This window comes from Vidua macroura, chromosome 11 (assembly GCF_024509145.1).
Source record: "Vidua macroura isolate BioBank_ID:100142 chromosome 11, ASM2450914v1, whole genome shotgun sequence".
In the NCBI taxonomy this organism is placed as follows: Eukaryota; Metazoa; Chordata; class Aves; order Passeriformes; family Viduidae; genus Vidua; species Vidua macroura.
In genome coordinates, this window is record NC_071581.1 from 3,668,627 (window position 1) to 3,696,233 (window position 27,607).

Genomic DNA, 27,607 nt, shown 5'->3' on the forward strand with positions numbered 1-27,607 from the left:
TAAAACAAACTACAGAGCAGAAATACAGTAAATAGTTTTCTACAGCAGTGTGAGGAGGAGCATGTAACAATAAAAAGAGGGGTCTTGGTGGCAGTTTGAAAGTATAACAGTTATGGTTCTTTGTACCTGCTGCAAACCCTGGAGTGCAGCTCGAAAACATGATTGAAATATTTTCATGCAATTCAATAGATGTAGTTCTGTGCTTTGTAAACAGTAAGTATGTACTTCACAGCTGCCTTTGAGATGGGCATGAAAAATACTAGGAATTCAGTTTGTGTGACAGTGGAAGGAGTGTGTGGTGTTTAATAGAGGTTATGGAACTGTGTGTGCTTTACACTGTGCATGTCACACTCAATAGCTGCTTTTATTTGAAATACATGATGGAAATACATGTAGAGAAGAGTTAGACGGTGCATTTTTGACATGAGTTCAGAAGAGAGTATCAAGGCTCAGAAACATACATGAATTCAGTATCTCATAAGGCACAAAGAGTAGGATGGAGTTTTTAGGGCATTGATTTGTTTGGGGTTTTATGTTTTTTATCTTCCTGCAGAAGCATGTGAAAGAATGGACATCATGGCTGTAATTACTGCTGCTGTGGTTTCTGAATTTGTGGTTTGGGCTTTTGAATAACAAACAAAAATAGCATTTTTTCACACCACCCCTTGCCCGCCTTTTGAGGTCTTGCAAGTAGGTGGGAGTTGGGATTGTGCTGAACAGAAATTCTGGAGCTCTGGGAATTTAAATATGTAAAATAGTTTCAAATTGTGTTTAAAAGGAAATTGAGCATGCTTGTAGAAATGTTCCATTTGAAGTAGTGTTGGAGTTATGACAAATGCAGAATTGCATTGGTTTTGTTCCCAATGTATTGTAGAATGAGTTGAAAAAATGTTGGTTGAACCACTTGTTTATAAGTATTAAATGGGGCAGGCTGATATTTGAAATTCTTGTGATTTGCCTTTGTAAGATTGTTTTGCTAATGCTGAATCAATGCCAACGATACTTTGTTGTCATGAATACTGTAATAGCTGTTTGCTCTTGAAGTGTACTTGATCTAATCTTATTATAGGTGATGCATATTATTTTCAGGGTTTTTTCATTTTGCATTCTTAAGCTGTGAAGTTGCAGTCTGACGTGCTATCTGTTGTTCTTCTCTTTAAGTCGTGTCATTAAGACAAACATGGAGTTGGAAGTTCTGCGCTACACCAATAAAATCTCCAGTGAAGCTCATAAAGAGGTAATGGATCCTTTACTGTTAATAATTTTTGCTCTTAGTGTAGCAGTGGTACTCAGAAAATGTCCCCAGCAACCCAGAATTGCTTAGTAATAAAATAATGGAAAGGCTGGATAGAAATAAGAGGATAATATCCCTCCTATTACAGCCCAGTAATATACCTTGCATTGTCCTTGAACTCACTGGTGCGTTTGTGATGTGTGAGAAATGAAGTGTGGGTTCGGGTAAGAGCTCACCTCGGCAGAAGGTGACCTGCTTGCAGTCTGTCTGTTCTGTGTGCACAAATACCTGTATAATGATAGAGAAATAAAAGATCAAGATTATTCAGGCCCATGTGCAGCTCTGAAAAGCTTAACTAGCAGGTAACTGTCCCCAGATCCTGATGGAATGGGGAAGTCTTTCCATGCACAGTGTAGCACAGGGAAAGGATTCCTTGGGGTGCTCCTGAGAGCTGGGTTTGTCCCTGGGGCAGTGCTGGGCCCTGCTGTTCTGTTGCCATTCCAGTGTGGCAATGGCAAGCCCAGGCTCTCAGCAAGGCTACTCAGGCTGGACCTGGCACTACACTTGGGGAGCTGCACCTCTCCTGGTGGTCATGACAAAATCAGCCTGGGTGTCAGTCCTGCACTCCATCCAGTGATGCAGATCTGCCCATGAGTTCTGACCAGAGGCAGCTTAGGTAACACTAGCTGATGAGGTTACTGACTCAGCTGTTGTCTTGGTTCCTGCTCCTCAGATATCCAAACTATGAAGGGTAAAAATGTTCTAAAATGAATATTGTAAAATTGAAAACTCAAAGGATAGTCATTTTGCATTCGTATTCCTTGGTTTTTCTTCATCCTTGAATAATCTTCTCAGATCTGAGAGTATATTTTTCTGTAGAGCAGCTGCCTAGAACTTCTATAATGCAGAAACAAAGGAATAAAACTTTCTTAGCAAATCTGAGAACAAGGATCAGATTTATGACTTGTAAACTGGTGTTAGCTCTAGTAGTTTTCTGTTGATTCAGATTTCAAAGTATAAAAGAGACTCTCCCATGTAGGATAATCCAGTTCATAGCTTTGTTTTGCCTAAGTAGAACAAAAGGACTTGCTGCCACGTTCACCACAGCTTTCACAATTGAACATTGGTTGCACTTCATTGGGATATAGTAGTTTGGCAATTAAACTTGCTTTATTCCTGGAGACTGCAGGCATTTTTAAAGATTAAAGTGTTTGATTCCAGTGTAGTTTTAAAATGCATGTACTGATATAAATTTAAATGAAGTGCAGATGATATTTTTGTAATACAGGTTTCTCTGGAGATAGTCATAAGTCATAAATGTATAAATATGAGATTTCCTCCTGCTATAAGGTCCCATGCTAATATGTATCTTACAGGTAATGAAGGCCGTAAAAGTAGGAATGAAAGAATACGAGCTGGAGAGGTAAGAGTTTTACACTAATTATAATAAAAAAAGATAATATCTCTGTAGCAGGGGGAAAAGCAATAGCTGAGACAATGCATGGATTCAGTTGAGACAGAGTTCATTGGTGTTTGAAGGCCATTGTAAGTATTATTTTCTTATTTTGAGGTGATACTTCATCTGTTTCAAACATGCATTTGATGAGGGGTGATTATTTTTTGGTTAAGTGTAGCATATCTCTCTTCCTGGAGTTACAGTAATTTACAGAAGCTTGAAAATAGCTGTTTTTATCGTTTGAAGCCATCCAATAAAATTGTGTTTATGCTTAAACATTGCCTTTAGTCTAGTTCTGCTTAGAAGGCTGCATGAGTGGGTGTTTAAGAGTCTTACGAAGGGCTGTGTTCAATTACATTTTGCCTGCAATTACAAGGCAGCAATACCTGTACTTAGCCTGCACAGGGAGCTCAGCTCACATGTGTGATGGGTGTTCTAGAGCTGCTGAGAAGTCAAGAAGAAAGCAGCAGATATCTCTTATGCTGAAAAGAGTGTGCTGTACAGGCATCCATGAGGGGTTTGGCTGGTCCTAACTGATACACTAATGATGTGTCTAGGTCTAAGGAAAACATTGCCTCCTCTCTTGAATCAATATTTACATTAGAGCATCATCATTTATCATATAAAGCATGGTTTTGATCATCAAGTTCATTTATTTTTAGCTTGTACATGGTATTTTCAATTTTCACAGTATTTGCATAATGAAGAAGTAGAAAGTAGCAGTCATATGTCAGTTAGTGTTGTTTCTTGGCAGTAATTTTTCAAAGGCTTGCAAGCAGGCTAGAGCAGCACCCAGGAAAGGGAATATAAAGAGACCACAGTATTTGTCATAAGGATTTCAAGGTAGCTCAAAAGACAAATAAAGCTCTTGGAAGATATTAAAGTTCCATTTAAGCAGTTTAAATTTCTGAAGATACTATAGTCTCATGCCTATAATTTGTCAGTGCCTCAAACTGCATTTACATATATCACCAGGTAACAGGGAAAAAATAAATTGATTACATTCTGTCTTTATTTTTGAACTTTGTGTTTCTGTTCATTTTACTCACTGGCCATGCTATACATGCCAATTGAGAAATTTTGGCTCTGGAAGTCATTAGCAATCAAAAATTTCCCTAGAGCAGAATTTGTTCTCAGATGCTTTTAAATGCCATGATCCTGGCAGTTTGATTTTAATGTCATGCAACAACTACATATATAAACACTCTTCTGTATGTCTACAAGGTATATTACCTTTTTTCTCCAGGACTTTCACTCTTCCCTGGCTAGCTACTTCGACACATATCAACCATTTGAAAAGATTATTTATGTCTTTCAATTGAAAAAAATAAATAAATTAAGCAGCTACTACACCTATTTAAAATTGCCTTCTATTCTTCCATACACCTTGATGGATTACACTGCTTCAAAGAGTTTGAAGTTACTTAGCTAATGAAAGAGCTCTTAGCAGACTGCTCTACTGTGTGCCTTGGAGACTATAATTAGAATTTCACTTTCTTTTACTGGTGGAATTCATTCATACTGCACCCATTCCTTTAGGGAAAAATGGCCCTAAAAATTTAAACGTTGTCTGCTAGGAAGAATAATAGCAGAGATCCCAAAAGCAATTAAAATTGCTGTAGGACCTAAGTGTTGCCTTTTCTTTGTCCATTTGGTTAAACACTGGTAAATGATTTTGAACCAGTAATGTGTTAATACTGAGATACATAAAAACTAAATGTATTTAACTGCAACTCCAATCAGACCTGACTTCTTTTCTGGTTTGACATTATTTAACTTTAATGTGTGGTCGGTTGACTTTAAGGAGACAGCCAAGGCAATTACCTACAAACAGTAATCCACAGCATGTGTAATTGCATGTAAAGTCATTTTGGTAGGTCAGATTCTGGGTTTTCTCTGAAGCAGTTTGTTTAGTATTTGTGCTTATCTCATGTTTAATTAATCCTTTAATTAAAGGCTTTTAATTATGAAACTGCTCTGTAGCGAATATATTGTTCAAAATACAGCAAAACAGTAAAAAAAAGTCTTCAGCTTGAGACGTGTGTGAATAAAATCTGTGATTCCAGCAAAGTTGTTTGAGCGTGAGTATATAGACAAAGATTTTTGTGTACATATAAAAACACACTGAAAGTACTAATTAGGACCTACAGTTATCTGTTTCAGAGTTCTCTGAAGGCCTGGAGATAACTTCTCTAGATCAGTGTTTATCAATTTCTAGATTTCATCTGTGTATTATCAAATTAAGTGTGGAATCTTCTGTTCATTGCCTCATTTGTTCCCTTTTTATTAAAAAGAACATTTTTACGACTGGGGTGACTACTTGGAATGTCAGTTTGCTTGGGGAATGATATGAAAGTGTATGCTGTAGCAGCAGGTGAGTGCCTGCCTGCATCACGAGTTCTGGACACACAGCTGTTGTATGCATTGCCCAATTTTGTGGGGATTTATCCCCTTCTTAATAGCACTGAAGGTCCAGATGTCTGAAATACCAGAATAAGATTCTCCAACACTAAAGTTGTGTTAAACAGGACATCATTTATTCAGGCCTGAGGTTCATGCTGGAGATCCTAACCTAATGTGGACATGTGGTTCTAGAAGAGTGTTACTTACATACAGCTACTACATTCATATTAAAATTTACCATTACCATAAATCCCACCCCATGTTCCCAGAGGTTCAGTCCTTTGTTTTCTCTGTCATGGCACTCTTGAGCCAGATGTCTTCTTATCTCCCAACTGTCCTTGCTGAAAGCAGCTTTTGCATGCCTTGTTTCTTTGCTAAAAGCTTCATAGGCACATTAGAATGAATTAACCCTTTTGGTGTTGCTGTGACAGGAGTGTGTGCACAGCCCTGGGTTCATTAGATGATGATGTATTTATCACTGCCTTGAGGATGCCAGGCAGCACTAAACCAGCCCTAAACAGCCATTCCCTTGTCCCACACCCCCCTGCATTGTGTGACTGTCTCTGAAACCTCTGTGGCTGCTGAACACGGGAGCACCTGGGGGTTACCATGCAAATAACTGTGACTGCAGTGCCCAAATCCTGGGGCCTGGTCCTGCAGAGTGGAGCCTTCAAAAACAGAGGAGCATTGGCTAGTGTACAGGGGCAGTGGCTAGTGCACAGGGGCAGTGGCTAGTGCACAGAGAGCATTGGCTAGTGCACAGGGGGCAGTGGCTAGTGCACAGAGAGCATTGGCTAGTGTACAGGGGCAGTGGCTAGTGCACAGGAAGCAGTGGCTAGTGCACAGAGAGCATTGGCTAGTGCAGAGAGAGCATTGGCTAGTGCAGAGGGAGCATTGGCTAATGCACAGGGGGCAGTGGCTAGTGCACAGAGAGCATTGGCTAGTGCACAGAGGGCAGTGGCTAGTGCACAGAGCAGACAGCGTGGGCAGCAGGGGGGGGATTGTGCCCCTCTGCCCTCAGCTGAGAGCCACCTGCAGAGCTGCCCCAGCCTGGCCAGCACAGGAGGGACCTGGGGCTGCTGCACAGAGCCCAGAGGAGGCTCCAGGAGGAGCAGAGGGCTGGAGCAGCTCTGCTGGCAGGAAAGGCTGGCACAGCTGGCATTGCTCACCTGCACAGGAGAAGCTTCTGTTGTGACCTAATTGTGGCCTTCCAGTGCCTCAAGGGAGCCACCAGAAAGACGGACAGACGCTACTTACAAGGGCCTGGATTGACAAGACATGGGGGGATGGCTTCAAACTGACAGAGATATTAGGAAAAGATTCTTCATTGCAAAGGAAAATAATTGTGGGGATTTTGTAGCAGTTAATACTACACTTAAACTCCACTCTGCTCTAACAGCAATAATTTGAAGAATAAAATGGCAAGAAAGCAGCTACAGAGGATTTTTTTCTTGTTGGTTTACAATGCTTACAGACTATTTTTACACCTTGCCTCTCTTACCAGCTGAGGCTGATAAAAGTTCTTTATCCCTATTCTTTTCAATGCTGTTCCTGATTCCACAGCAGAGCCTGGGCTATGAGATGAGTTGTCAGTGTTAAATTTCACTATCTGGGGAAGTCTGAGAGCACTCTCACAGATTATGGATCTCATATTTCATTTTTCTCTCTCTCCTCTTCTCCAGTTGAACACACTGAAAATAAAACACACATGTTATTTCACTAAAAAAGAGAAACTAGCCATAATAATTTTATTTTCCTTTGGGTATTTCCTTTTAGTGAAATCTTGATGATTTTAGCTAATCAGTATTTGCCACTTACCATTTCCTGATGATTTTGCTCTTTGAATGTTTTTGAAAAAGTCACTGACTTCTGCAGCAGATGATCTTCAAAAATACTTGTTTTTTTTCATGAGGCTGAATAGATTTTCAGCTCAATTATAACCTTCATAAGTCCTTCACATAAGTGTGCATAGATAGTAAATGAGAATACCCACTGCAGCTGACAAAAATACACAGGTGAATCTTTCAGAGTTGCTTTTTGGCATGGGAATGGTGTTGAATTGTGTCATGACCCTCACTGCTATTTGTGTATTTTTATTAAGCAAGAGACCAGCACTCCATTAGTCTCAAGCAGCATGTCAGTCTGCTCAGTTACTGATATGTCTTTTATGTCTTTTTCTTTTCCTTCTTTTTTTTTTTTTTTTAACAGTTAGTGTTGTGTATTATTAGTGTTCCCAAACTGCCTTGCAATTAGAGGTCATATGTTTTTCAGTGTAGGGTGTTGCTATCAAAAGGTTAGTTTTAAAACTTTAAAATATATGAGAAACAGAGAGAGAGGTGGAAGGTGACCTTTTCCTGAATTTTAAAAAACCCAGCACAATCCACTAATTTTTCCTTTGTTTCTGCAGGCCTGTGTGGTAGGGCAGGAGTCTGCTTGCTGTCTGGATGGTGTTTAGTGTAAGATGATCCTGTACCTGATATTTATCTGTCTGTGTATCTACTTCTAGCACAAGGGTTGAAGGAAGAAATGGATCAGCCACAATCTCTGTTTTTAGCAAGAAATCCTCACCATGCAGCAGCCCAGGAGCTTCTGTTCAGCATGGATGCACCGGGGCTGGCAGGGAAGGAGTAGTGAGCCAGTGGTTTTGTACCTGTGCCTGTGTTAGGGGCAGCAGGGGTCATCCAGGGCTTCCTAAAAATGGTGATAGGAAATGACCTGCAGTGTCCAGGGCCAAGTAGACAGCTTAGTGCTGACAGCTCTGACAGCAAATGCTGGGTGCCTGCTAATTGCTTCATTTGAGCAAGCTGCTGAATCTCATGGGTTCAGTGCCCAGAGGGAAGTCAGATGTAATGTGTTTGCCTGGAAGAGCAACTGGATTCAGAGAGACACTTCCTGCAGCCTTCCCCTCCTGCCCACCTTCCCTACGTACAGCTCGTCCTTTGATGTTTTAAATTAGGCTGTCGCCACTCATTTCCTAATCCAGCTGAAGTAAGGTTGTAAATAGTCTTTAAATAAATCTAAATTTTAAAATTGCTTTAGAAAACCCCCGAGCATTGATTCTCTTTTGTGACATACAGAGGCACAATTGCAAATGTGTGCACACTCAACTCAGCAGAAATAGAGGAGAGGATTACCTGTGAGCATGGAGACCTCCTGTCTCACCACCTCATCTGCTTAGGAAATGTAAATCAACTGCAAAAGTTTCAGCTGCCCCAGCCCTGGCAAACATATGCCGGCTTCTATTTGCTCTGCTCTCCCCCTTCTCCCCAGCTGAGAGGAGAAATGTGGGAGTTAGACACTTCTGGGGGCACTGCAACCTCAGAGACCCATTTTACCTGAGCTGCTGGTCAGTATGTTCATGGTGGTTGGTGATGAACTCCATTAGCTGCTGGGAGGGAGCAGAACAGTTTCAGTGTATTCCCAGTAACCACTCAGCATTTTCCCTTTGCTGGAGGTCCTGGGGGAAGGTCAGGTGTTGTCTTTCAGTCACCTCATGATGCAAGAGTACTGTTTATTTGCACAGGCCACTCTTGTGACTGAAATTCCACATATTTGGGTTTTACCTTCTACAAAAAACCTGTGAACTTGGACCGTGTGAGAGATTTAAAATAAGGCCCTCTGTAATCACAGAGATACCAAAGAACAATTACCATGCTCATATTGGAAAATGGTTGCTTTCAGAAAGAGAGCTGTGGCAGGATGTACACCACGTGTGTGCATCCAGAGCTTGGCTCATGGCATAGCGAGAGATAACCCACCTTTGAATGCTGCGTCACTGTTTGTCCTCACAGGGTTAGTAATGTAGTAAATGTGATCATTCATAATTATCCTTTGATTATCTTTTTGGAAATTAAAAAATAGTAGCATTTTAATTTTGTAACACTGAAAATTGCAAGCATTATTAATTTCTCTGGATGTTTTCTACAGTGACTTACTGTTAGTCACTGCAGCGACTATTACTCTAATGAAGGAAGAACAAGCTTTCTTCTCAAATTAGCAATGATCTCAGTTTTTACTGAATCTAGTGTGGTATTGAGATAGTGAACTAATTAACATTGCTAATGACAAGCTAAGATTGGAGATATGTGAAATGAAACTCATTGTAAAAGACAGCCAGCTGAAATTATTATTTGATGTGGATTTTGTTCATGCTTGTTCAGACAAGTCAAAAGTAAAGATTCTACCATATGTGAGGCTTTATCTCCATTGTAAGCTTTACCTCAATAATTTTTCTAATTACTGATGAAGCAGAGAGATGAGAACTTTGTGTTTTTTGGCCATCTTTTGATAAACAGAATTGCTTGTGATCATGAGCAGAGACCAGAAGCTCAACTTGAAGGAAATGGGTAGAATACTAAGACTGTCCATTAATGTCATGATATCACACACTGACCTGAAAATTAAACCTATTTTACACATATGAAAAGAAAAAGAACAGATTTTTTTCCTTGCTGCTGGCATGCCCACTGCATAAATTCTTTTCCAAATTTGTTCTCAGAGCATCTTCATCATCATAGTGTGCAAGTGACACCTTACAGCTTATTAAGCAGCTTTTCTAATGTCTATTGTGATGGCTCTTTAGTTTGTTTGATTTTTGTTTGGTTTTCTGTTATTGCATCATCTGTCTAGGGGATGAATTGTGCAGAACTGTGTACTATTTTGGCAGGTGGTAGATTTTTAAGTGTGTGCATTATCAGCAGTATTGAAAAATGCAGGATCAGGGTTGTCATTACAGGATGATATATTATCATAGAATCAAGGTTGGAAGAGGCCTTAAAGATGAAGCCCAGCCACCAACCCAGCACTACCACTGTAAACCTCACACCACTAAACAATTTTCCAGTGCCAAATACAGATTCTTCTTAATCACCTCTAGGCGAGGTGACTCCACCTTCTTCCTGAGCAAACTATTCCACCACCCAAACAGTGAAAAATATTTGTATGATACCTAGTCTGAGTCTCTCATAAAGAAAGGAATGTTGAAATGTTCCCAGGAACTGGAGAAGGTCTCAGTGTAGACCTAGTTGCAAAGTGTGTCTGGGTCTTCCTGAACCTGCTTCCTCAGCTTCCCTTCCCTTAAAAATTCTGACTTCTGCACCTGACTAAATTTAGTCCAGACATTGTCATCATAAATTGAGTGCTAGAATATTTTATTATCCTTAAGGTAGTAGGTTTGCATATCCCAAATGACAAATTACTGCCTTTTCCTCTCAGAATAGTTCAAGTATTCAAAAATCTATTGAGGACAAATTAAGCTCTGTGCTGGGACACCAACGCCCTTTTAACCTAAGCCCTTACTGCATTTCTGCTTGCTCTGGGTTGTTGAACACAAGTTCAAACTTCAAATATTCAATTTGAAACTGAAAGGAAGATTATGAGGCATTAGTGATTATGTTGGCACTCTGTCACTGAACAGCACTTATGCCTCGTGCGCTATGTGGGTGGCTGTGTATTTGCTAAGAAGCGTAACTGGAGATGAAAGTTTAATTATTTCTTCAAGGCAAATCCTTTCTCCCATGGACTTAAACTTGCATAAGAAAAATGAAAATTCATAAGGAGTTTAAAAATTGGCTAAAATTAAAAACCATTTATTTTTACCCTATTTATTCTTCTGAATAATAAAATTTCCCCATGGGTTTTTGGAACATATGTAGAATAATTATACTGTAGAATTGGTGCTTTAGCTCAGCTTCTGGAGCTAGGGCAAACATTGTGATTATGCTGCAAGCTTAAATCTGGGTCTTACAGAAAATCTCAGTCAAGGCTCTGTTGCCATCAAGTGCAAAAAACTGTGACCCATGGATTGGTCCCTGTGGGAGCAATTACTCTTTGCTGAGATTTTTTTTCTAGCACTGAATATTATAAATGTCAAAAAAAAGTTTAACCCTCCATACCTCTAACAGAATGCTTTCATTCCTGCTGGCAAGAATAAAATTTTTTAGCTTATATTTGCATGTTTGAGCCAGGATTTTTTAAAAGGCTTTTCTCTATAAACAACTGAAAGGTAAAAGTGCTGTCTTTTAAGTCACAGTCTGCACGCCTTGGTGAAGACAAAACCGGGGCTGGAGCTGCCTGATGCTGCTGAACGCAGGGCTGTGCCCAAGCCTCTCCTGAAGGGGCTCGTGCACGTGGGATGCAGAGTGAATTGATGATTAAAACCTCTTGTCCGGCGGTGGCAGCAGGGGCAGAGTGTGGAGGGAGTGTGGGGTTGCTTAGGAACAGGGCTGGATGTGATTCTCAGCTGCAGCCCAGGACACGTTTGGTGCTCAGCAGCAGCACGTTCTTCCTCAGCCAGAAGGGAGCAGGAGCTGGTCTTGCCTTTGGGGAAACCCACATCTTTTGGAGGAGCTGCAATTGGGTGTGCATTTCTTTCTCCCTATTCTGGTGTTCGTTTAAGATTTACCAAATCAAATTGTGTCCATTATTCCTAGCAGAAATTAAAATTATATTTTCCTATTACCTAAGTAGCAATCCAAACCCAGTGGATTTCTTGCCCCTTCCCTATTTTCTCATGTATGTTCTTTGATGCTGAATACAGTCTACTCATTAACTGTGACAAAACTTTGATAAAATGGATAGAACTTGCATCATGTGTTCAAAGACTTCTGCAAAGTGACACTAGTTATGAGATGCTGAGAGAAATGTTATGCAGCCTTGTAGCTGAAGTTTTAGTCAGGAGCACCATTCACTCACCATAATACTGCAGTGAGACATAAAGACAAATGGGTCCCAAATATACCAACCCTGGGGACAGGATGAGTCACCTTTACTTGTACTTTTTTTTTTTTCTCAGTTAGTGATTTGTGTTTATCACATTGTTTTCCAAATATAAAATATTGATGGTACTCAAAATAGTCTGAGGCAACATTAAGTGAAGAACTTCTGGTTTTGAGACATGAAGAGAGGACCTTGCAAGTAAAAATTCATAATTTATGCTTTCTAAGGCTGCAGATTGCATTTGTGTGGGTAGACATGAGTGATATTTTTATTTATTATGTAGAACTTCCAGTGAAATTTAACAAGTTTTTTCTTTCCTAAAAATTATGTTACATTTTGGTTCACTTTTGCTTAGCATGCGTAAGTAATTTTAAAAGCTTTTGTGAGGCATTTACGCAGTTCAGAATGTTATTTCAGATTACTGTGACAAGCACTGAAAAATTTCTTCCAAAATATGGGGAAATGCACTGCTCTCCTTCTATGAACCGTATTCTGTAGCCCAGGTGACTTTGCCAGATCTCAGGTGGAGCTCTGTGACCTCCTGCATGTTCCCCCCCTTGATCTGCACAGCATGGACTGCTGCTCTGCAGGCTGTACCTGCATCTGGGAGCACGACCCCTGTAGGCTATTTTTAGCTAAATTACTTTGTTGTTTGATGTTGCCCTGATTTTTTAAGATTTTCTAAAGCCTTCTGAGTTTACATTCTTGTAGCAAACTTTCTCACACAACTTTCTGTAAATAACTTATTGTTTTGCATTCCTTCATAGAGGAGGAGAGATTAGATGGACTGGTGGTTTGTTCAGTGTCGTTGGAGAGGTGGCACTTTCACCTTCCAATCCACTGGCACCTTTGGAAAACTATAAATGCTGGAGTCAGAAAATAATCTTGCTCTTTTACCTTCACAATAGCAGTGGCACACATCGTGTTTTCTCGTGTCCTATAGTGACAGTTTGCCAGGTGTACTCATTGCTTCAGGGTCCAGTCTATACATTTAACCTTGCTCCACTTTCCCCTCCTGCTCAGTGACAGAGGAGGGACAGGGTTATGCCCTTTGCCACTGCTTTGATGCTCTGAAGACAGCTTGGAAAAGTCAAGCATATGTAGTGTTAGTTCTTGGCGCTTTTTTTTTTGTTTTTGTTAAGGTTGGGATTGAAAGCGCTCAAATCGATATTTTGTGTTCAAACTTAAATGTTTATCATTTTTTATTTATATTACAGTTTTATAAGTCATGAGTTCTACAGAATGCTACTAACAAGTTACAAAATGGTTAACTATCTTTCTCTACAAGGTTTTTTAAAGGTAAACTATCTAATTAAGAAATTACACTTAAATTATTTTCACTTTTAACTTAATAACTAATCTTTTATGTCTCGCAATGCAGACTTTTCTGTCTAATTATAAAACACTACCTAAACCTATGAAAAAGAGGGTGAAGAAGAACAACTAGCTACTGCCTTAAAACCTCTATCTCGCCCCATATATATTGCTATATTTTAAAATTTTAAACTCTATATTTTCTGCTTTGTGATATTACACACTCTTATTTAAACTATGCACTTGTAATTTTAGTGCTGTCAATTAATTTTGGATGCTTTCTCTACAGCCTCAGGTTAAATGCAGTATTCCCTTTCAGCACAGAAAGTTTAAAATTCTCAGCCTCCAGGGTTCCAACAGTGTAGGAAAAGACAGCTCAAGGATCGCACTTGAGACTGTGTGAGACAAGGGCTGCGTGTCACAGGTTTGTGCTGGGCCAGGTCACTTGGCTGTGCTCAGGGGCCTGGGTGGGGAGTGTGGGGTGCCAGTGGGACCAGCTCAAGCACGGGGTGCCCCCTTGCCAGCCAGCACTTTGCACCACCTTCATCTTGACTGTCTGCTGCTGGCTTTGCCTTAATCCTCAACACCTGAATGAGGTGTAGGGCTCCTGGCTTCCAGCTACAAATCATGGCAAATCACAGATGTCACCGTTGTCACTCCAGAAAAATGCCAGATCAGTGCCAGGTGCCATTCATCTTCCTGCAGTGCTTCCAGCCAGGCTCACTAGTCCTCTGCTAGCATCCAGCGTTGCTCTCAGCACAGCTCCCCAGATCCCAAGATACATCCGTGTCCCTTCATGTGCCTCCTGCAGGTGATAGGGCTTGGGCAGTCAAGGCTGGGTTGCTGCCAGAGACCTGCCATTTGGAGCTGTGTTCACTCTACTAAAACAAAGAGGCACAGGGCTTCTCAAAGCTGGCAGTGATGAAAATATGGCTTAAAGTATTTGCTTTTATCTGGAAAGAACATGGGTGAAGGACTGAGTACACTATTGTAGATGCTGAAGGACTTGAGTAGTGTCCTCCAGCAGCAGTAGAAAGTAGAGACTTCAGAGATAAAAAACCTCAGAAAATAAAACTTTCTCTGTCATCTCTCAAACATCAGGAAGAAAGTTAGAAGCTGATAGGGGTGAGCAGGATGCTTGTGTCCTTCAATGTATTTTTTCTTGCTGAGGGATGACTTTTACAGTGGCAACAATACTTTTAAAATTTCTCTTTCTTGAAGAAGAAGGCATTACTTCCCTTATTTTTCAGGTGGACTGTAGGTCATCACAGCTGGGCATGTTGGTCTACACTGGTAGACCATGCACCTTCTTTTACTCAGACTACTTTTTTTTCTTCTTTTTTTTTGTTCACTCTGAACAAGTATTTTGGATCCATGAATCATATCCCTTGGTGATTCTCTTTAGATCTGGAAGCAGGTGTAAATTCATCAAGCCGTTGAAAATGGATCTGGGAAAAAATGAGTCTCAGCTGCCATGGCAGGTAGTGCACTTACAGACATTGCCAGTGGCCTTTGGATCAAACAGCAGAGAAATAGCTTCACAGTAAAGAGCTCAGAAAATTCTAACTAGGTAATGAGTAGTGGCTTCCTTTTGATTTACAGCATAGCTTTACAATCAATCTATAAATCTTTGAAGAGAAAAAATAAATCTCTAAGGAAAAGGCCGTACAATTAGTTGCTACTGTCTTCCCTAATTCCAAGAGTGTGTGCTGAAAATGGATGGTAGTGTGCAAAAATCTCAACTTCTGGCCAATTCCTTTGTAGTTTCAAGCTGAGATACAGTTCACATCATGCTGGTTCTTGGAGAATATTCGGTTTCATCTTAGCTGTAGATTATGTGTAAATGGGTGTAGTTGGAGGAATTTGACAAGGGTTGCATGTTTGTTGTAACTTCCAGCTCTTGTATATCAAATTCCTGCTCTGATCTCTTCTTCTTTCATCTCTAGTATGTGTCTTTCTTTACAGAATGGGATGGTGAAGTGGATGTGATAACTTGCAGAGCCACATTCAGCAGTATTTTTTTTACTCAGGCAAATTGCTTCAGAAAACTTACTCAGTAATCTTGCACTGGAATTTGGATTCAGAATTGCAGTTTGTAATTGTCAAGACACCATTTGGCTGAGATTGCTCAGCCATTAATTTGTTTGAAGTCGACACTTGGGTTGAAAGACTAATAGCTGCCTTGGTGCATTGCTCAATTTTAAATCTAATCTGTTACGGAGTTTGGGTGTGCTGCAGCTGGGGATGTAGTTTGTCATTTTAATGGCAGGGGGGCAAAGCTATTGTTTGGGGACCTGGGGGTTTGCTGTTCACATGCACAGGAGGGTTTTTGTGGTACTTGAGTAAAACTTCAACATATATAACAAAGCTGATCTTCAAGTTTTAATATGTGTATATCAGAGCAATTGTTTCCACTACTCAGAACAATTTATCTAGGATTAAAAAAGAAACACAAGAAAGCTTGTGTTTTTATCATCTGAAAAATTGAAAGAATTGTTGAAATGTATTGGTGTGACTCCTGTTGCGTGCAGATTGCTGTCAGTGTTCCTGTGTTGACATGCAGATAGCATCTGGGGTTTTTACTGCATGTGACAGACTTCTAGAGGGACTTAAGCAAGGATTTGTGTGTGGCTTTTTAAAAAAATGGCTACTGACTTGCAGACATGATCTTCATTTCCAAAACTAGTAACTTGTGAACTGAGGTAGAGTTGTCATTCATAGCAGCAATCTATCTAGCTTAGTTCCCTCCTCATATTTCAAATTGAATGGTTATTTTTTATTCATAATAAAATAGTTTTTCTTTAGTTCACATAGGAATATTAATTTCAATGTTAGTGATGGTATAGGCATGAATTAAAATGTTTCTCCACACCAGTATTAGAAAGCTACTATTTCTCTATGTAGCTAAATCTTTTCTTGGTCTCTTAGTTCTTAATGTTTCGTCAGTCTGGCTCCTGCTTTGCTCTGGAATGATTTAGGCTGGCAGTAGTCAGCAGACAATTCTTTTTTATTCACAGAGCAGGCTGAGTTGGAAGGGACACACAGGAACCATCCAGTCCAGCTCCTGGCCCTGCACAGACACCCCAGCAATCCCATCCTGCGCCTGGGAGTGGTGTCCAAACCCTCCTGGAGCTCTGGCAGTGCCCATTCCCTGGGAAGCCTGGGCAGTGCCAGCACCCTCTGGGTACTGTTTTTAGTTGGGTTTTTTCTTTGGGTTTTGGTTTTTGCTCCCCCCCCCCCCACCAGTACTTTCTTGCCTGCACCAATTCATTATATTTCAGTGTCAGGAATAATTGAAACTCAGAGCATAAACTGTGAAATATTTGATGTGCTGTGTTTTACATAGCTAATAGATGTACTGGATCCCCAAAATATAAATCAAATCATGTAGCCTATTAGACTTTACATAGTAGAAACAAAATATGAAATACTTTACAATGCAGGAAGTGCTTTGTTGCTCCTAAGGGATACAATTTTGACAATTTTATGAGGTTGCAATTTATTTGTGCAGTGAGTTGGCACATGGTTTTGATAAAAGTAATGTTCACAGAGCATTTTGCTAACAAGAATACTTTTTTAAAGCCACTAGTCCTGCTGATTTGTAATGTACAAACAAAGTATCTTTTAAACTCCCTGGAAGTGTGCCTGTCTGAGATAGACTTACAAACCCTGCATGGTAATACTGTTCTGAGTGGGAACAACTGAATAAGCTTTCAGCCTGTGCTGAGGAACATCTTTTAGGAATAATAGAAAAGAAGAAACCTGTTAAGAACTGGGGAAAGCTGTATTACTTTTTTCTGATGCAGACTTTATCTTACACAAAAGACCCAGAAAAACACATTGGCCTTGAGACTTTCATGCTAGCCCTTGCTGTGAAAAAGTGGTCTGATATGGCTGTTCGAAAAATGGTGCAGTTGGCAGGAATGACATTTCATTGAACAAATGCTTCAAACTGTTGTCTTGCAAGATATTCTTCTATAAATACATGTGAAATCATACTGCACACTGGGCTGAATGCACATTGCTCAAAATTCAAAGTGTGGCTTTTTCTACAGGTAGGCTGCATGCTGGTTTTTTCTGAATGGGATGTATAGAAAAGGTGACCTGGAAATTCTGTGCCAGCTGTGATTGTGTTGCCAACAGCTGACAGGGACTCTGAAGCAGAGAGCAGAGCTCTGGTGAGGCTCCCATACTCAAGTAGCACTGAAGAATCATGGCTGAAAATACAGCTTCCCTACTTTCCACACTTCAGGTGGGATTAGACATCAGTTTAAACTTCCAACTTCATTTTCAGCATATCTGTTTTCATATCTTGTTTCTTAGAAATTGCTTGAAAATACTTGACTGGCATTTTTGCTGTTTAAGTTACACCAGAGAGCAAGTCAGCAAGCATCTCCTTCCCTCCCTCCCTCCCTCCCTCCCTCCCTCCCTCCCTCCCTCCCTCCCTTCCTCCCTCCCTCCCTCCCTTCCTCCCTTCCTCCCTTCCTCCCTTCCTCTCTTCCTCCCTTCCTCCCTCCCTTCCTTCCTCCCTCCCATGAAAGGAGTGTGTTCAAAATATCATTTATAAAGTAGAGAAACTTCTATAAATTGAGATTAGAGTAGAAATTAGAAGTACCAGAGATCAGAATTTTTTGCTTGTTCCCATAGAATATTTTGTCTTTCTAAAACCATCAAGGAATGACAATATCTTATTGCAGGGAGAACTTAAAGCCTGTTAAGACCTGAAAACCTGTGGGTTTTGAATGGTTAAATTCTGAAAGAAATTAGGTTGTTGGAGGAGTTTTCAAGATCTGTGTATTTGGCGTGGAGCTCTGTTCCAAACTGCAATGTGCTGAGATTCAGGAGGGCTTCCTGCAGATCGAGCTGGTCAAAGCCTTTGTTAATGAGGATTTATACTAATTAGGTGGAAAGACACCAAAAGGAATACTGTTACTTTTAAAAAAGCACTAGTTAACCCTCAAAATGCATTTTCTTCATTGGCAAAGTTATTAGATTATGGAATGTCTGAAAAGTGTGGTACCATGAAACCAGCTGCTGCATGGGTGAAATAATGAAACTCAGTACTCTAGTTAGATATTGTGTATGTTTAAAATCTTATTTTTACATATTTCAGATTTTAGAGGATTTAAGTGTGCACACACACGTGCATATCTCTCCCTACAATATTTGAAATTGCTTTAAATAAGCCCTGATGAAACACAGTATCATGTATGCTTTAGCAGCTCCAGGAGTTGTTGTTAGAGCTATAAAACACACCTCTCTCAAAAGACTATCTGAGTAGCAGTGCCCTGTGGGGTTATTAGCAGCTTCTGAAGGTTCTTGCATTCCTCATCCTACAGTCAGTTTTGGGAAGAGAAGACACATGAAGTTGTCCAAATTCTTCTTGGTAGGATCCATTATTCCCCCCTTTATCCTCCTTGATCTACATGCAAAGCTGGCAGAGGACTCTGAAGCATTTGTACCTGCAGAGGTGAGGAGAGCACCAGTGACTGTGGCCATTCCTCAGTGCTTCACTCCTACCCAGGGTTTGTCTCATGTCCACAGTCCACAGCAAAAGAGGTCTGGGTGCCATGTGCAGCCTGGGAGCACTGGGTGGTTCCCTCAGCACAGGGGTGAGGACCACTGAAGTGAGAAGTACCAAGCAGCCCATCCCAGATTTCAGTATCAGTAAATACAGGTGGGCATTGCATATTGCAGGGTATTTGCCTCAGCAGCACACAAAGACTGAGTGTGTATTTGGTGTGTAGTTCTGTTCTCTTGTCACAGGAGTCTAGGCAATATCAAAATCAGTATTTATAATCCCTTTCAAAGGTCTTGATTTTCAGAGTAATAGAGAAAGTAAGCGCTACTTACTACAGGAGTGAGGAGACTTGGTTGAATGGTGCAGAAGTCCAAAGGGATTAGGGAAGATGGCTGTCTATAAGGCTACTAAACATAAAAGCAAGTAAAAGTAAATATAGATATGATCTTTACCCAACAAAAAATATGCAAAAAATTTTACATGACCTCACTGTTACTGCAAAAATCTAACATAGAGTAAATCAAAAAGTTGTAAAAATGAAAACAGATTTCTCATGCTATCAGGGTTTTTAGGAAAGAAGAGTGGGAAATAGGAAGCAAAAGGATAGCATTTTACTTATGAGAGCTTGAGAAGCCACAAAGATTTCATCAGGTTGGTAATTTGTTTTTTTCTTGTCTTTCTTGTTGGTTTATTCCTCCTTTTTCTTCAAAGAAGATTCATAGCAAGGTAATAGTTTGAGAGTTGTAGATAGCAAACTCAGAAGCCTTAAAATGGTTTATACAATTATTTATATTCTGAATAAAAACAAATAGTTCTTAGAATATTGTATACTTTATCTTTTTTCAGCTGGGAGACTGTATCAGATTAATTTTCTGTGAAGTCCATTGGTCTTCCCTGTTCAAGGAATATATTTGTTGCATAGGAGAGTCCTTAGGAAATTAATTATTAATTGGCCTGAATGTACAATTTTGTCCAAGGCTAAAGAATCTTATTGTGTGGGTGTGGGGGCATCAAAGCACAGGGTAGACAGAACAAGAGGAAATGGCCTCAAGCAGCACATGGGGAGGTTCAGGTTGGACACCAGGAGGAATTTCTTCTTGGAAAGAGTGGTCAGACATTGGCAGGGGCTGCCCAGGGAGGTTTGGAGTGCCCACCCCTGGAGGTGTCCAAGAAATGCCTGGATGTGGCACTTAGTGCTCTGGGCTGGGGACAAGGTGGGAATTGATTACAGGTTGGACTCAGTGGTCTTGGAGGGCTTTTCCAACCTTAATGATGCTATGAATTGTAAAAAAACATCACTAAGTGCCAGTGTGCCAATGCACAGCCTGTGCATCCTGAGGTGTGAAAAATACTTGGGTTTTAATCCTGTTACTACACGTAATTCATTAATGGGGCTAGATGAACTTGCCTTTCACTGAAGTTCTCATAAGAGAACAGAACAGAAAACTAGAATTTTAATAAATGCTCATCTAATAGCTGAAGTCAAGAAAGCTGCCAGCTGAGACACTGCCAAGTCAGCCAGCTGGGACAAGGATCAGCATGTCCAGGGGCTGAGCCAGTGCTGAGGACCAGAACTTCAAAATGTGTTTCCATGCTGAGCTCTGCCAGGAGATGCCAAACAAGTCTGTTTGACCACTTTATGTTTTTCCTTTCATTATTTATTGTCTCTGTGGAGACAGAGAAACTCCGATTCTCCCTAGAGTACCTGTAACAACAAATTATCATCCTCAGCTGGATCTCCTGTTCCTCTGTGCACCATTCAAGTGTGCCCCCAAAACCCCACCAGGCCTCCTTCCTGCTCAGGTGCTTCCACAGCTGTGCTCCTTTGGAGTATGAGAGTCAAATCCCAGTTTTCTGTTGAGCTATTCAGATTGCTTTTGTTATGAGGTGGGGTTTAGTTATTGTTAGTCATTAAGAGGTGAAATAAAAGCAGAAGACAACTCAGGAAATTACTAATTAAAGGAGTGGTACACTTGCTTTTAAAGAATCTCAACACGGGTTAGTGAATATAAGAAGAACAAAATTAAACTGCTGGTAAATGATGGGAATAGGAACATGAGTCTGGGTAGTCTCTAAACTGCAGTTCACCTCAGTATGGTAATTACTGCAGGTATTGGAAGCAGCTGGAGTAAATAGGTGAAACTTTTTTATTATCTCCCAAAAGCTGGGAGTATTTGTAAATGAGTTTGGCAAGATTTTGTAGAAAACTCGCTCAAGAGAAACATGATAAAATGTATTATAAAATTAGTAGCACAAAGAATTTTTTTTTTTCCTGTGGGTGAGCTTTGTACATCATGGTCTTGTTTTGGCTGGCTGTGATCAAAAAGAGGCTTAAACTCGGTGAAGGCGACTTGTAGCAGTTTGGAGAGCTTTTATTGCATTGATTTTTTGATAGGAAAGTAAACAAAATAGTTTGGAGAACTGCAGTTTGTTTCCTTATTGTGTGCATTATAACAATGGCATCCCTTTCCAGTTGCAATTACTGAAAATTCAAAAAGAGAAAATAAAAATCTGCAATCTTCCCTGAGAGTAACCACAATTGTTTAACATTATCCCTAAGCCACTCCTCTCCCATTTTTCCTAATGAGGAGCAATAGAAGCAATTCCATTCACTCAGCTGGAGAAGCCTGGAGCAGCCGTGTTTTCCCAAAGGCAGCTTGGGCTGTGTTGGGGGCTGGCGAGCTCACCTGATGCACAAGAAGCTGCAAGTGAAATGGATTCATCTATTTTCGTTATCCAAGCTAACAGGGTATTAAAAGTTAGACTAGAGAGTGAAAAATATATTGGATTCCTTTCAGCTTAGATTATCAAAGGAGCTGCTGTTAATGTAAGGAAAGACGTTGGTTTCAATTTTGAAAAGTGCTCTAGTTCCTCTTCTGTATCACCTTTTCAGTAGAATTTAAAATTTTAAATGCTAGATTTTTAAGGCCAACTGGATCTTTTTTGGATAGAGCAGGAATCAGTTTATAATATTTTGGGGATATGGGCTTAAATTTCCAAGATACTCAAGTGCTTCCTGAAAGAACCCCCTTACCTTCTTGGCTATTCTTAATTTAAAAGCCTTATTAATAATGCAAGATGGGCATGAAGAGATGCTCCTGTTGAAAAGGAGCAGCAGAAGTTTGTGCAATCTGTGTTCCATCTTGCTCCCTAGAACCCAGTCCAGAAGCTGGTGGGCAGCACTGGTGGCTCGGCACACAGGGCACCAGTTTGGTGCAGTGAGTGTGGGGCGGCTCAGAGGCAAGGGCAGGAAGAACCTCCAAAAGGACTGGTCCTGCCTCTGCTCCTCAGCAGGGTTGTGGGACAAGGAGATGCTGCATGAAGTGGTCTCTCTTGAAGTTCATGGAGGCAATTAGCATAAGAGCATGAAATACTTGAATTTAAGTAACTAACTTTCTTGTTGATTGTTCTATTCCAAAGCTGCAGTGCTGCAGAACACAAATCTGGAAATTCAGGGAGCAATCAGGGGGACCTGAAAATATTAATGTAAAAGAAGAAAAGACAACATTTCTGTGATCATTTGAGCTCATCACCAGTAGCTGCTTTGGGTTATTTGCGTTTGGAATCTTTTTCTGTTCTATATTTTATGGGGTTTTGGTTTAATTTTTGAGAGGGATATTGGAAAAAATGAAAGGAAAAAGAAAGTTAAATGCTGGTATGATCTCTGTGCTTTTCTTAAACAGGATCAGGAACTGCTGTGAAACATGTTGCTTTGATTCCTTTCTTAATATGAATAATACTGATGTCCTGTCTTTGGCTCATGAAAACTGGGTATTTATCCCCATTGGTTATGGAACCTGGATATCTGTCCAGTTAAAAGTTATTTCCATTTGACTAGTCTATTTTAAATACAGATGGCATGAACCCAAATGTACTAGTTGAAAACAAACCAGCGGGAGATTTAGAGTCTGAACTACAATTTAATAGGAAAATTAAAATAAAGGCAGAAAACATTGGCCTAAACTGCCAGAGTCAGGATACAACCTGGCACCCTGTGGGTCAGGGTGGTGGAAGCAGTCTGATTAAATGGTGGCTGCAGTCCTCTTGAAGGGATAGATGTGGTTCCATCGAAGCAGTGATCCTGTAGAAGGGTTTGATCTTCCTTTGAAGGTCCAGTGTTATGTAGTTGTGTAAGCACTTGTCCTCTGGGAATCCTACAGATAAGGCTGCCTGTGGTGTTCCAAACCTCAGATTATATCCAGATAGGAATACTCAGTTCCCCCTGCTGGGCAGAGCATGTCCCAGTGGGATGGTGTAATTTTATCAGCCATGATGGCTGATAAATGGCCCATGAACAGAGATAACCCCCGGAGTTATCAGGGATGAGTCATGGAAGAGATAAAGAACACTGCCCCACCTGCTTTTAGCAGCCTATGAAGATGGTGATAGAATACATAGTTTTGGTTACATTTTACATTGTAACCAAAGACACCAAAGAATTACTTGATAGCATGGGGAGAAGCAGAAAATCTTATTTAAAAGCTAATGAACTTTCTAGCAAAGCTGCTGTATTTTCTGCTCTCCTATAGTGGTTTTCTGATTAGTTCTGTGCCAATCTTCTTTGCCTCACTTGTTCTTGTAGACCTTTGTTCCAGTACCTGTATTAAGTAATTTTAATTTATTATGATAAGCCATATACAGTTTGCAATTCAGCAAAGTCCTTGTCACTTCGCTGTAAACCATCTCATGATGTGACCTAACCAATTCTGACAGCAGAGAGAGTACAGCCACAATGTAGAGTTTTAAAGTTATTTACAGTGCTTGAAGGTCTGTCTGAGTACGGTATCCACTTAATCCAGCCTAAATCTAGGAGCTGTCTTCTGGTCCTGCCACTCTGTCTAACAGCTGTTAATAATAGCTGTTCTACTCACCCTGTCTGCTGACTGAAAAATCTATCTAGAGCTCTTGCATCTTATGAGGCAGATCAAAATTGACATTTTTTTATTGATGTTACTGGTTTCTGCTGAATATTTGAGGACAAATAAAAGTAACTGAACTCAAAATGAAGTGAAAAAGGAAATTGTTTGGTAGAATTACCAGTCATCTGACATCTGTAGTTAAATAAGTAGTCCTTCTAAAAATGCAGGTTTCATACATACATATATATATATATATATATATATATATATGTATAAATATATAAACATAATTTCAGCATTAACTTTATTAAATGAAGCCATGATGCAGACAGATCTCCTTTAGCAGTTCCATTTCTTCTTCAGTGACTATTAAAAGTGAAAAACTGCACATTTGTTCCATGAGGAAACGAATGAATATTGTTGGCTGTTACTGTGTCCTAAATATTTTACTATCAGCATGTGTATTCAATATAGAAATTCTAAAACATGGTTTAAATTTTAGCAGATCATCTGGTTCTCATTTACACTGGGGCAGGAGGAGAGGGAGCAACCAATAGGTGCAGACTGGGGTTATGGGTGGTACCAGGCTGAATTCATGATGAAGAAAGCTTATTTGGCAATACAACAGTGCTGATATGAAGTTCCAGTAGTGGAGGACAAGTATTAAATTAATTTGAATTAGTATGGTGTTATGAAGGACATCTTATTGAAGAAACTAGGATTTAATTTTTTATTTAGTTTACATTTAGTTGATAAAGTTAATTCCATGGCTTATATTTAATATGTTTAGCCTTCAGCAGTGCATTTGACTTATTATCACACAACATGGGGATTAGCTGTATAACCATGTTAATAAGGTACACATTGAGTGGATTTAAGCCTGGCTAACTGACAGAAGTGGTTGTCAGGAACAAGTCATCTTCCAACACTTGTTCTTTCTTCACAAGCAGAGTTGTAAAGGAGGAGATGATGTTAAATCTGGCAGTATTGACATCTCAGAAGAAGTTTCTAGATCTCAATAAATCATGTAGGTGTCAACCTTTGAAAGTCAGTAGGTTATCAAAGTGATGGGAACTAAGCTGGAAGATCTAGATCATCTGATCAGTTGAGCCTATCAATATAACATTTTTAAAATATAAACAAAAAAGAGGTCATAAGTTTAAGAAGAAAGAATTTAGATGAAAGCTAGAGAGTACTGCACTTGTGATCTGGAAATAATTTAGATGTGAGTGTTTGCCAACAACTGAACATGTCCTCTGTGTAGTAAGCTCTCAGAAACAGCTAATGAAATGTTTGTATATACATCAGAACAAAGGCTTAATTACCTCAGGGGGAGTGACTCTAATCCAAGGTAATGTTTTTTAGATGTCTCACTGTATTATTTCTGTGCCTGATGTCTGTGTGGAAAGTCACAGCTAATGTCTTCTAATGCCAGCTCCATTTTGAAAGTGATGGGAAGGAACACTTTTTTCTTGAGAAATATGAGGGCCTACAGACAGCATTATCCAAAAATAACCATTTTGATAAATACAGAAAATATTTTAAGGAGCATTCAGCTTCTGTTGGGGGCTACTTAGGTGCTTAAACAAAAGGCCCCACATATTTAGTAACTGTATGGTGAAGCCAGATGACATTGAATAGAAACTGAAGGGCACAGATAATATATAAATGATAAACAAGGGAAATGGTGAAAGCTACCTGTTTACAGAATCAGCACTTCTTAAATAGAGAACCAGCTTGTTTTGGTAATGAATTTTTTAAGGAAGGATTTAGAACTGAAGTGTAAAAATGCACGTGTCTGAGCAAACCAATGGGCAGCTTCTAACCACTCTGAATTCAGAGAATTCAGCAGCCCTCACTGCTTCCTGTTGTTCTATGGTCTTCAACAATCCTGGTCTTTTACCATCCCTCCTGCTCTTGCTCCTCTGCCTGGTGCTCAGGGCATGCGCCAGATCTTTTTGCCTTGTGTTTCTGGAGACCCGTCAAATCTGATGGTGAGAGTGATTGCATCCATAGCCTGTTAGTGAGGTTTCAGCACTGATGTCATCTGTTCTCTCTTTGAGAGGAATGGCAAATAAAGCCCATATTTCTGTTTGTATCTGCTCCATTTACTGAGTACAGTGAAAGATGTTTAGCTCTTCTGCATATAGGCACCTCCAGAGATGGTGAAAGTTGAGTGCACTAGTGAAAAGGTAATTGCCAACTGAATCAAGAGATGTTTTAGACTTTATATTCCTGGCAGAATTAGTGGTTTGTAGGCATCCTGGATGACCTGTTGCAGCCACTCACATTCCTGTTGCAGAGATTTACATGACAAGAAATAAGAGTTGAGAATTTCTGTAGATGAATCCACTGCTGCTTGGATGTGGCATTAGACTCTGGGACATGCTTGAAGGCAGTGTGACTGTGTAGAGCATTTTCAACCATGTGATATCTTCTCCAGCAACATCAGCAGGAAGCACAGAAGAGTTTGTGGGGTTAAGTGTGGGAGACACAATCCTGCACGTGCTGCCTCTGCATCTTGACCTGTTTTTCTGTGTGCCTTCATCTTCCTGTAGGGAGAAGGAGCTGGGGTTGGTGGGTAACAAATCTGTGTAGAGAGAACAGATTATGTAATTTTGGTGCAAGGGCTGGACTGTGCCTCCCCACAGACAAGGCTCTTCTGTGCAGTTTCACATCTTGACATAAACAGTTTCAATCTTTAAGTAGACATGCAGCATCAGTTCTTCCATTCTTTTACAGTTCTAGACATTATGCTATTAGCTAAGGACTGGAATTCTTGTTTTATTTGCTGCTCGTGGAGGCTATGCCATGAATGGAGTAACTGAAACACCCTCAGAGTTTCAGGCATGCAGTGAAAAGTTAGGCTCATTTATAGTTGGTTAATACTATCTTTCCAATCCTTACAGCTTTAATTCTTTCTAGGAAGATCATTAGATCTGCAGAAACTGATGAACAGTGAGTCAGGCAATTTTCTGTGTGCCACTTTAAAGCAGGCAAATGGATTTGTCAAGCCTTGTGTGACAGCTTGAATTGTTGAAAGTTCTATTGAGGGTGTTCTTCCCCTTCACTTTCACCCAGATGATGATTTGTACTCTGCAACATGGATTAAGGGAATCACCATCAGTGTTATGGATTTCTTCTTGAGTCTGCAAGAGCTTAAGAGCTGTTGGAATCATCTCTCCTGAATGCATTTCATTTTGTTCTCCAGGTCTTGCAGTAGTATTTGTTTTCCAAGTTGCATATTGTCTCCTTAGGAGTTGAAATCAGTTAATGTGTCTTTAAAGCTTTATTTCAAGAGTTCAGCTTTGCAAAACTCTCTCTGCATGAGCAGAAGACCTTGCACATGGGAGTTTCCAGGACAGCACAGAGTGGGTGTCTCTTGATAACACTTTCTAGTTCTGTTGTATTGGATTGACTTGAATGTAGCTTCCTGGTGTGTCAGGACAGAAGATTGTTGGAGACTCAACAGATTAGACTGGACGCTTTTCGCCATATAATGTTGAAGTGTTGATACATGTTTTCTTTACTCAGAGTCTTTTGCAAAGACTTATAGGTCCTCTCTAGATTTTTACAACAGATATTTCATAGCCCCAAGAGTAGATCCTCGGAGTCATTTATCTCAGACTTGGCTCTCAAAAGAGTAATTCCACTGGATTGAAGAGGCAAGTGTTTGAAATTCAGGAGACTATAAAATTGATTCTTCCATAAAGAAGTAATTTGTGGTAAATGGTGTAGTCCTCTGGACAGCCATTCACTCATTTTATATGACTGAGACCCTTGAAACATGGTCAGAAAGATTAGAGAAGGACATCTCTGATCTGTTATTTATCAAGCCAAGAAAACTTTCTTTTTGACGATACAGCATGTGGAAGTAGACCCAGCCAAACACACCATCTTACTCAAGGCTTCTGGGACCAGGGGAAATGCGATTTTAAGAAACGTTTGGATAATGCTGTGAAGTTTGCTAGAAGATTCTGAAATACTTAACCAGCTTTTCTGTATTTAGTTGCGTGTTCTCTGCTGGGGAAGCAGCAATGCACTGTGTTACTCCAGAAAACATGTGGGAGATCAGGCAGGGTTGCAGGGATCTGAATTCTGGC

At 40.1% G+C, this 27,607-nt stretch overlaps 1 protein-coding gene across 4 annotated transcripts in view; it reads left to right on the forward strand.

Moving 5' to 3' along the window:
* The window catches only part of PEPD (peptidase D), a 219,500-nt gene that overhangs the window by 117,845 nt on the left and 74,048 nt on the right, over window positions 1–27,607 (forward strand). For all 4 annotated transcript variants that reach the window (XM_053987235.1, XM_053987233.1, XM_053987236.1 and 1 more), the window contains 2 exons: window positions 1,162–1,237; window positions 2,611–2,657. In XM_053987235.1, the coding sequence (XP_053843210.1) occupies window positions 1,162–1,237; window positions 2,611–2,657 (123 nt within the window). The remainder of the gene's footprint in view (window positions 1–1,161; window positions 1,238–2,610; window positions 2,658–27,607) is intronic.